The 9507-nt window shown below is 34.4% G+C and overlaps 1 protein-coding gene across 1 annotated transcript; it reads left to right on the forward strand.

The window, feature by feature from the left end:
* The first annotated feature begins 7 nt into the window (after nt 1-7).
* LOC128205289 (uncharacterized) lies at nt 8-9229 on the forward strand. The gene is made up of 7 exons (XM_052906821.1): nt 8-26; nt 1726-2254; nt 2696-2789; nt 3356-3523; nt 4691-4855; nt 5230-5350; nt 7447-9229. Exons 2-7 carry the CDS (start codon nt 1820-1822, stop codon nt 9149-9151), a joined length of 2688 nt encoding a protein of 895 aa, XP_052762781.1. The 5' UTR covers nt 8-26; nt 1726-1819; the 3' UTR covers nt 9152-9229.
* Nucleotides 9230-9507: the final 278 nt, after the last annotated feature.

Below are 9507 nucleotides of genomic sequence, written 5' to 3' on the forward strand. Positions count from 1 at the left end.
AAAAATGTGCCATGGGGTTTATTTTGGTATGTATTCGTTTTTCTAGCGTTTCGTTGAACATTTATGTGATTTGCAGTTAGGTGTTAGAATTTATTTAAGATCCCTTTATTAAAATGTTCATTCCCTGATTAAATTATTTGAAAGGTTACCAGACCATTCGGCCCCTTACCAAATCGGCCCTAGTTGAAACGGTAGTCTCGCCTTACCAAATCGGCTCCATCCTGTAGATATTTCGGCTCCTGATTACGGAGATGTATCGGCCCTTTTTTACATGAAAGAAAGTTTGTTACAACTGATAAATATAGTCCAAGAGCTGTTCTCTAGTGGTAACAAACTAGACTGCCAATCCATGCATAAAGGTTCAATTCCCCGCTGCACCATTAATAAATACTAATTGTCTTCCGGTACGGACAATAAATGGGGGTCCAGTGCTATACACTGGTGCATGCTAAAGAACCAGGGTAGCTCTGACCAGGGTTACATTCTGTCTTTGCCATAATAATGTGCGTTAAGGGAACTTTTTTAATATGTGGACATTCATTATGTCCCCTTAACAAAAATCGTCAAAGACTCTGAAGTGGTTGTTTATATGGACTACATTCTGTCTGTGCACTGAGTTCAAAAACCTTTAATGACTATCAATCTTATCGGAGCACTCGCCAAAGGGCAAGGCGCGAGTGCAAGTATAATTGAGCTTACACACCACCACCAACCGTTTAAAATAGAAAAGATCAATAATGGCTTTAGAGAAAATTTGTCTTTGATCAAGGCCAGGCAAACTGTGGGTGTGAAAAGATCATACATGCCATATCGCCCGGCGGGGGGGGAAAATCCCCCAGAATTTCGATCCATCTCCCGGTCTCCCGGCGGGAGATAAAAATCTCCCGGAATTTAAAAAAAATAAAAATAAAAAAATAAAAAAATTCTTTAGAAATTTTACATCAGGCAATAATGACAAAGCAAGTGAAACCACAGTATGTGAGTGAAACTGAATGGTAAAGAAACAACTCCACAAGGGTGAAATGCCAAAAGGAAACTTTTACAACAAGTGATCAATTAATTTGTAGTAATTATCAAAGGCAAAGAAATATTACAAATATTACTATTTTGGATGGAAGAAATTAAAATTATTTATTTGATTCTCTTATTGTCTGAAAGTCATCAAGCTGATAGAATTAAGCACAATTTTTTAAAAGACATTTGGAGGAAGGTAAATTTAATTTAATTGTCTCGAAACATATTTTTCCAATGACATATTTTGTTCTGCAAGTGCATTACAGTATGACATGACAGTGTATCATAAGAATATGATAAATCATGACAAAAAATAATTCTTTATAGTGAAAAAGTTAAGAGGTTTTCAAAGCAAACTATATGTGAATACATTTTTTCGTACTTGCGTCTAAAAATACTTTAAAATTTCGCCAACTTAGACCTGCTAAAAAAATCCCCCTGAATACAACCAAAATCCCCCTGAATTTTCAGCCTTTTGAACAAATCCCCCTGAATGGTCTCCAGAAAATATGGCATGTATGAAAGATGTTAAAAAAAGTGTGAATGAATTAGTGTCTTTAATTTATTGATGTTTTTTTACAGGTACTGTAATCATTTGTGTTGATATATATATATGTAAATTTAATTATGGATTTTCATTGAATATATTTTATGTTGAATTACAAATAACATATAAAATGTTAGATTAAAGCAGAATTCCCTGTTTTTCAGGCTAAATGAAGCCATTAATACAACAAGACTGCTGTGCAGGTTAATAAAAGAGCAAACCATAAATGGCAATAGTAACAAAAATTTAAAACACAAAATGGGCAAGTGTAAAGCACAAAAGGAAACCAAAGTTAGTCAAACAGAAATGGCTATAAGCCTAATTAGAAATGCTCATAGCAGTGTAAGTGAAATTGAAAATGACAGTGAGTTACCAGAAATTCAAGTACCGATAAAACAAGAAGTTCAGAAACAAGATGGCACTGTTTGTGACTTGAATTTAAAGAGGAGCAGGAGAGGGGCTGTGAGAAGTAAAGAAAAACAGAACGCTTGTATTCAATCAGAGGAAGTAAGTCTGAATGAAGTTGCACATCTGATTGAAGAAGTTAAATCTGAAGTAACAGATCTAATGTATGACACTGAAAATGGTGGTTTTGGTGGTACTGACCAGCCAATATGTTTAGAGTCATCTAGCATGACCAGAAAACGTGACTGCAGTAGATCCAACACATCAAAAAGAAAACTTATAAGAAAGGTAAGCTATGGTATCTTAAATTGAAACCTACATGTAGAACTAGAGTTCTAAAGTTAATTATCTTCATGAATGGACCGCTACTAGGACTATTTATTTTAGTACATAATATAATGTAATTTATTCATTAACCCCATATAATTATAAATGCAATTGGTATTTGTGTTAAAATCAACATACATTTAAAATAGGTTTTTCTGAAGAGCTTGTAGTTATGCACATTATTTTGTTTATAAATACACTTATGTATAAATGTATGAATTCAAAAACTTCCATAATTATATTTATATACAAATAAAGTCATTTAATTAATCTTAGACTAGTTAAGTTCACCATAATTTATTTGTTTTTCTTTCTGAATATTTTTAGTTTTACTACTCATTCATTGTTTGATCACAATCTTTGTATTAAAAATTAGTAAAGCTCTGACATTTTTATCTAAAGGCTCCCAAAAGTGATGAAAATTTCAACTGCAAGATCTGTGATAAAACATTTTCTACGAAATATGTGTACCAGAAACACATGGCTGTACATTCAGGTAAGATGAAGATGGTAAAGTGTAGCTTTTCATGTCGTTTTGTTCAACATGAAAACAATTTTATTCAGTTAACAGAGGAAATTAATTGTGACGTTATACCCTCTGCATTGAATTTTGTTCTATAGTTCCCAGAATGAGCTTAATAGACATACAATGTTTCACTTGTTACTCTTACTGATGCTCTGGAACACTTAGGCCCAAGTCAGATATTGTGCACCAAATGTCACAGCCTCAGAAAAGTATGCAGGCAGTCTGGGATTCTACCCAGCCGGGTGCTCTACCAAATTTCTTAAACTGGGGTTAACATTATGCCAATTATTGAGGTTTACTTAGGATGTCCATGAACGAATGCTATGGACTGAAGATATAGTGTTATTTATGAAGTTTAAGAATAAAAATAATTGTTTTACACAATCCAAAAATATGCTGTCTAAATGAGACAGTTATACTTTCTGTTAACAATGTGTTTCCTTTCAGACTGAAGTGCATTGGATGTTCATATTACCTTTAGTTATAATGAGACCTATATGTTGTCACTGCTGCAGACATTGTATGAATCATTGCAGGAGAGAAGCCATACAGCTGTGAGATTTGTGGTGCCTTGTTCTCTCTGCGGGAGTACCTCACCAGTCACATGACATGTCACAGCGCTGAGAGAAAGTTCAAGTGTGACGAGTGTGGTGCAGCCTTCTTCCGGAGAGGAAATCTGATTGCCCATAAACAGTCACATACAGGTAAAATGTCTTGGTCCTCCAGCAGGTTTGATTTTTTGAAATAAAGATTTTTAGGTGATTTATTGTAAATCCAGATTAACTGAGCCTTTGCTTTTGTGAGAGCATATAATTGCATCTTGTAGTTTAATATGATTTTTAATGAAATCAACAAGTTATTGAGTATTAAGCTAGAATTTTCGAAGAATAGGTGGGCTATACAACTCGCCCCAGCGTCGGAGTCGGCGTCCGGTTAAAGTTTTAGGGCAAGTTGGGATTTTCACTTAAAACTCCAATACCATTCGACTTAATACTTCACACAGTTGTTCAGAGCCATCACATGATGAGGTTAGATAACTCCATATTATCTTTTATACAAATTATGGCCCCTGATTGACTATGGAACTTAGGTTCAAGTTTTAGGGCAGGTCGGGATATTTATTAATAACTTCTATACACTTCATTCAATTGACTTAATACTTCACACAAATGTTCAGGACCATCACCCAATGAGGTTACATAACTACATATCCTTAATACAAGTTATGGCCCCTGATTGACTTAGGTTAAAATTTTAGCCAAGTAAAAGTTAAGGGCAAGTTGGGATTTTAATAAAAAAAACTTCTATACCTTTCATTTAATGCATTTAATAAAATTCAAAATTATTTACAACCATCTTAAAACAAGAAACATAACTCCATTTTAACCCTAAATACAAATTATGTCCCTTGAATATATATATATATATATATTTGTTTTTATTTCACTTGACAGGCAAATTTTTACATTCTTAACCAGTTTTTTACCAAGGGAAAACAAGGAGGGCTATACTATATGGCCCTTGAATTTTTTTTATTATTATTTTTTTTTTAATTTTATTTTAATTTCTTTTGAAAGGCATACTTGTATATTCTTTACCACATTTTCATAATGGGAAATCAAGTTATTTGAATGACTTGCATCATTTTTCGGGTGGTGGGAGGGCAGCATCAAAGTCACCTTATGTATTGAATAATTTTAGTTAGGTTTGACATAAATAGACCAAACTTGGTAATATTACATTGTTATTGTATTTACTTCTGAGTCAAAGCGGCGAAGGCGAGCGCGCTGTCCTACGACAGCTCTTGTTATATTTCTAGTAATAGCCTGTGCCACATTATGTTTTTGTAATTTAACAAATATTTGTTTCAGACGTGCGTGAGTTCAAGTGTGAGGTTTGCTCCAAGTATTTCAAGACAAAGGCGTCACGTGATGCCCACTTGAAACACCACGGTACCAAGACGCATGTTTGCCTGAAGTGTGGGAAGGGTTTTATTAATGCCACCCTTCTAAGGAAACATGTCAATCTACATGAGGGTATGTAGTGTATTGTCATCGTCTGCAACCACGGTACTTTCTTCCGTTACACTTCATACATACCTTGGGACAGTTATGATTTTCATCCAGATTGTAAACCAATCAGGAGATTTGAACATTTTAACTCATTCATTAATAAAAAAGGATGCATTTCTTCAAAAATTCCCTTAATCTCTGAATTCTGACCTCTTTTTGCCATGGAAAATTTTCATCAAATAAATAAGTTTGAGTGGGGCAGGTCGGCACTAAAATGTTTTTGCTCTGGCCTGACATTCCAGAAACATAATTTAATTCTGAAAGCACTGTATGTATACAGTGTAAAAATATTTAATAGAAGTCTTTTCTGTACATTGTGTATTCCATCTTTATTTCAGGTCATAAGCCATACACATGTGAGAAATGTGGGAAATGTTTCCCGTACAACCAGAGTCTGCAGGAACACATGTTACGGCACAAGGGGGAGATGCCTGTATCCTGTGATAGGTGTGGGAAAAGGTAGGCAGCAAATAATGCTCTCACATGAACTAACTCAAGGGTAAAGTCTTACTATTTTACTTGATATCTTTAGTGTAAATGTTCATTGATCTATATGTCACCTACTATGTAGGTAATCAGTGTCAAACAACAAGAAATGCATGTGATTACTTGTTTCTAAGAAAAGTATCACCGTTCTAGTTTGTAATTGAACAAATATCACTGTTCTCGCCTGTACTTAAACAAATATCACTGTTCTAGCTTGTACTTAAATATCACTGTTCTAGCTTGTACTTGAACAAATATCACTGTTCTAGCTTGTACTTGAACAAATATCACTGTTCTAGCTTGTACTTAAACAAATGTCACTGTTCTAGCTTGTACTTAAACAAATATCACTGTTCTAGCCTGTACTTAAACAAATATATCACTGTTATAGCATACAAGTGCTTAAACAAATGTCACTGTTCTAGCTTGTACCTAAAGATTACTGTTCTACCTTGCACTTGAACAAATATCACTGTTCTAGCTTGTACTTAAACAAATATCACTGTTCTAGCTTGTACTTAAACAAATATCACTGTTCTAGCTTGTACTTAAACAAATATCACTGTTCTAGCTTGTACTTAAATATCACTGTTCTAGCTTGTACTTGAACAAATATCACTGTTCCAGCTTCTACTTAAATATCACTGTTCTAGCTTGTACTTGATCAAATATCAAACAAATATCACTGTTCCAGCTTAAATTTGAAAAAAAACATATTGCTGTTTTAGCTTGTACTTGAACAAATTTCACTGTTCCAGCTTGTTCTTGGAAAAAAATGTCACTGTTTTAGCTTGTTCTTGTAACAAATGTCACTGTTCCAGCTTGTACTTAAACAAATGTCACTGTTCCAGCTTGTTCTTGGAAAAAAATGTCATTGTTTTAGCTTGTACTTGAACAAATTTCACTGTTCCAGCTTGTTCTTGGAAAAAAATGTCACTGTTTTAGCTTGTTCTTGAAACAAATGTCACTGTTCCAGCTTGTTCTGGGAAAAAATGTCACTGTTCTAGCTTGTTCTTGGAAAAAAATATCACTGTTCTAGCCTGTACTTAAACAAATATCACTGTTATAGCTTGTACTTAAACAAATGTCACTGTTCTAGCCTGTACTTAAACAAATGTCACTGTTCTAGCTTGTACTTAAACAAATGTCACTGTTCTAGCCTGTACTTAAACAAATGTCACTGTTCTAGCTTGTACTTTAAACAAATTTCACTGTTCTAGCCTGTACTTAAACAAATGTCACTGTTCTAGCCTGTACTTAAACAAATATCACTGTTCTAGCTTGTACTTAAACAATTATCACTGTTCTAGCTTGTACTTAAACAAATATCACTGTTCTAGCCTGTACTTAAACAAATATCACTGTTATAGCTTGTACTTAAACAAATATCACTGTTCTAGCCTGTACTTAAACAAATATCACTGTTCTAGCTTGTACTTGAACAAATATCACTGTTCTAGCTTGTTCTTGAACAAATATCAATGTTCTAGCTTGTACTTAAACAAATATCACTGTTCTAGCCTGTACTTAAACAAATGTCACTGTTCTAGCTTGTACTTAAACAAATGTCACTGTTCTAGCTTGTACTTAAATATCACTGTTCTAGCTTGTACTTGAACAAATATCACTTTTCCAGCGTGTTCTTGAACAAATATCAAACTTTTTTATACAAGATACGATCATAATGTAAGCTCATGATGTACTGTGCTACAAAGAATAACATAAAAGCACAATCATACATGTTTTATTTTTGTCATATATTATGTGATATATATATATATATATTTAGTATTTCTTCAAATCCAATATTTCGATAATGAACTCATGATGTCAAATATTTCAGCTTCAATAATGTTAGACAGTAAAAAGCCCATTCCAAGTACCATGAGCTGAGAACCGACATCCATTGTTCTCTGTGTAACTTTGATAATTAACTCATGATGTCAAATATTTCAGGTTCAATAATGTTAGACAGTTAAAATCCCATTCCAAGTACCATGAGCTGAGAACCGACTTCCACTGTTCTCTGTGTAACTTTGATAATTAACTCATGATGTCAAATATTTCAGGTTCAACAATGTTAGACAGTTAAAAGCCCACTCCAAGTACCATGAGCTGAGAACCGACTTCCACTGTTCTCTGTGTAACTTGTATTATGAGTCCCTGAAATCCTTGAAGAAACACTGCTACATGTCGCACGCCACTGACCACTCGTGCGAGTTCTGTGGGGAAAAGTTCTCCAACAAACGCGTCCTAGCTTCCCATAGATTCAAGCAACATAAGGATAAGAGAGAGAGTAGGAAGAGGAAGGTTGATATCGAAGCTGTTATAGAGGATAAGGTGATGTGTACACTGTGTAAGAGAGTGTTCATAAACAAGGAATGCTTGGCTGATCATTTGATTGAACAACATGATTGGAAGGAAGTAGACGTTGAAACCTTTTTTCAGGCTAAGGACACAGACAGGATTATAACTCTGAGGCTGCAGGAGGAGAAAGGCAAGGAGAACTACAAGGTGTATTATAAGGATGAAGAAATGGATGTATTTGTAACGGTGAAAGATGGAGATAAAGGGCTGACTAATGAGAGTGCTGATGAAATAGTTGATAGGGAACAAAGTGAAGAAGTCAAATTAGTAACTGAGAGAAAAACTAATAAAGAGGATGTAACAGTTACTTCAACTGGTGATATCGATCTCAATATTGAAGATAATTCAGTCCAGTACAAGTGCATTTATGTTGAAGGTGACGAAGCCATAGTAACAAACTCTGGTGATGGTTGTATAACTATTATACCTCAGACTTCTCTTGATATACCAGCATCAACAGATCATGAGACAAGTAATGTAGAAAATATATTATACAATATAGTGGAGAAACCTAATATGGCTGGCACAATAAATGAAAATGAAAAACTGTATGTCATTGTTCCGGACAACAGCCATGAGGATGTGAATATCGAAAACAGATTAAAAATAGCTTCTGGTATAGATTTAAACACTGTACAAGATACAGCTGTGCTAGAAGATGAGACAAATAATGTAGAGTATGACTTGAGTGAGAGTGATAATCATGTTTTGGTTGAGAGGGAAGATCACATAGTTGTGATAGTTGACAAAGAGAGTGGAGAAGGCACCTTTACCATAGACGGACAGGAGTTTCAGATCTTAACTGAGAGCATTGAAGGTGCTGACCAGGCTGGTGAGAAGAGTAGTGAGATAATAGAGGTGTTTAATGATCACATTGGTGAACCACTACACAATCCAGTAGTCATTGCCAATGATGGAGCTGCAAACCTGTTGTCAAAACAAAAACCTCTTGATGATCTTATTGGATCCCTTCAGACAAATGGCATTATGGGTAGTTTGGGGAATTTTGAACCAGGGAGTTCTAACCCAAGCAGTATTAGTTCCAGGGAGCAATTAAGTGCGGGAAACATTCCTCAAACAGTGGAACATTTAAACAGTTACACATTTGGCTCTACTAAAGCTCAGACAAATACACCAAGTAACGGGACAATGGAGCTAAATGAAATCCATACTGTAGACAGTGATTATCGAGTGAAAAATCGTATAAGTAATTCTGGTAATATGTTGGATACAAATTTGATTCCTATTTCCAACATGGCATCAGATATTGCTAATTTTGAACAAGCAATAAAAGCAAAAGCTGAAAGCTTTCAAAGAGTTGAAGATTATAATAACTTTCTGGATAAAATGATGCTTTCAATTCAAAAGGCTAAAATAGAACAAAATTGTAAATCTGATTGTACTTAGTACTATATTGTTTGTTTGTGTGTATTAAAATACAACATGTTAACAATGCTTTGTGTTAACAAAACCCCTCAAATTGAAATAAATGATAATAAGCTTGCCTGTTTTCTAAAGAAAAACATTTTAGTGACATACTATAATGTAGTACTCTAGTGTTATCTGTTAGTGATGTAGTGATGTACTGTATTGCTCTTAGCCTAAACGTTGTTCTTGACGTCATGGACAGACTTTAACCTTGGCCAGAACTCGAAAACCATTCTAGCAGTTTTAAAATGAAACTTGGTACATATGTTGCCAGATAAATTATCAGATGTGCAATGAGGCCCATAACTCTGGCTGTAATAAATCTCCTATTTTTC

Source organism: Mya arenaria, chromosome 10 (assembly GCF_026914265.1).
Source record: "Mya arenaria isolate MELC-2E11 chromosome 10, ASM2691426v1".
Classification (NCBI taxonomy): domain Eukaryota; kingdom Metazoa; phylum Mollusca; class Bivalvia; order Myida; family Myidae; genus Mya; species Mya arenaria.

Excerpts from the sequence above, each read along its gene's own strand:
- LOC128205289 (XM_052906821.1), top strand. The coding sequence starts at position 1,820 with ATGGGCAAGTGTAAAGCACAAAAGGAAACCAAAGTTAGTCAAACAGAA. Across the intron at positions 2,255-2,695 it reads AAAGAAAACTTATAAGAAAG|GCTCCCAAAAGTGATGAAAA; the intron begins GTAAGCTATGGT and ends TTTTATCTAAAG. Across the intron at positions 2,790-3,355 it reads ACACATGGCTGTACATTCAG|GAGAGAAGCCATACAGCTGT; the intron begins GTAAGATGAAGA and ends GAATCATTGCAG.